Source organism: Aptenodytes forsteri, unplaced genomic scaffold, assembly GCF_000699145.1.
Source record: "Aptenodytes forsteri isolate BGI_AS27 unplaced genomic scaffold, ASM69914v1 Scaffold119, whole genome shotgun sequence".
Taxonomy (NCBI): Eukaryota; Metazoa; Chordata; class Aves; order Sphenisciformes; family Spheniscidae; genus Aptenodytes; species Aptenodytes forsteri.
Window position 1 is genome coordinate 4,250,543 of NW_008796165.1, and position 741 is coordinate 4,251,283.

General features: G+C 61.9%; 1 protein-coding gene across 1 annotated transcript in view; it reads right to left on the reverse strand.

Annotated features, from left to right (window-relative positions):
* Positions 1-352, reverse strand: part of PTCH2 (patched 2) — an 18,857-nt gene extending 18,505 nt beyond the window's left edge. Inside the window, 1 exon segment of the mRNA XM_009287454.1 lies at positions 241-352. Within this exon segment, the coding sequence (XP_009285729.1) occupies positions 241-352 (112 nt within the window).
* Positions 353-741: the final 389 nt, after the last annotated feature.

The window sequence follows — 741 nt, forward strand, 5'->3', positions numbered from 1 at the left end:
AGCTGCTGCCCCACACCCCCTGTGGGTCCCACCATGTACAGTGGGGACAGGGGCTGGGAAGAGGGACCACACGGACAGTCTCCCCAGGGCAGAGGTGGGGTGGGGAGGGTGCTGAATCCCCATCCTTGGCTTTTTGTTGCAGCTTTCCCATCCCTGATGCACCTCTCTCTGCAAAGACAGAGCCAGCTGGGGTCTCCTCTCCTGCTTGCCCCTGCTGTAGGGGGAGCCCCTGGGCTGCACCCCAGCCCTGCCCTGGGTGCCGGGGAGGGGATGCCCCATGCCAAGTCCTATTGCAGAGGTCAAGGAAGGACAAAAACTATTGCCAAGGGGGCTGGGGATGTTTTGGCTTCATGCCCTGAGCTGAGAACAAGGCAGCAAATTCCCCTTACCCCCATACCACGCATGCCATTTCATGCCACTGGCACGTTCAGGGTGTCCCTGACCCCTCCAGGAGAGGATCGGGGTCTTCTCTGGGGAGACTCGGCAGCTCTTTGAGCGCACGACGGCTGCATGGGGCGCTGGGCTGTTCCGGTTAGGAATTAACCCGGCCTTCCTTTGAACCAGCCCTTGGTGCTATAAATCAGGCAGGCCCATTCACCACCCAGGGCTCTGCCTGCCCGGAGCTTGCCGCGCCAGCCCCTTGGCCCTACAGACGCCCTGGGAGAGCCGGGAACAGCTGCCAGGTGTCTAGAGGTAACCCAACACTCGCTGCTAGCCGGGATTTCAAAGCCTCCGAGTGGC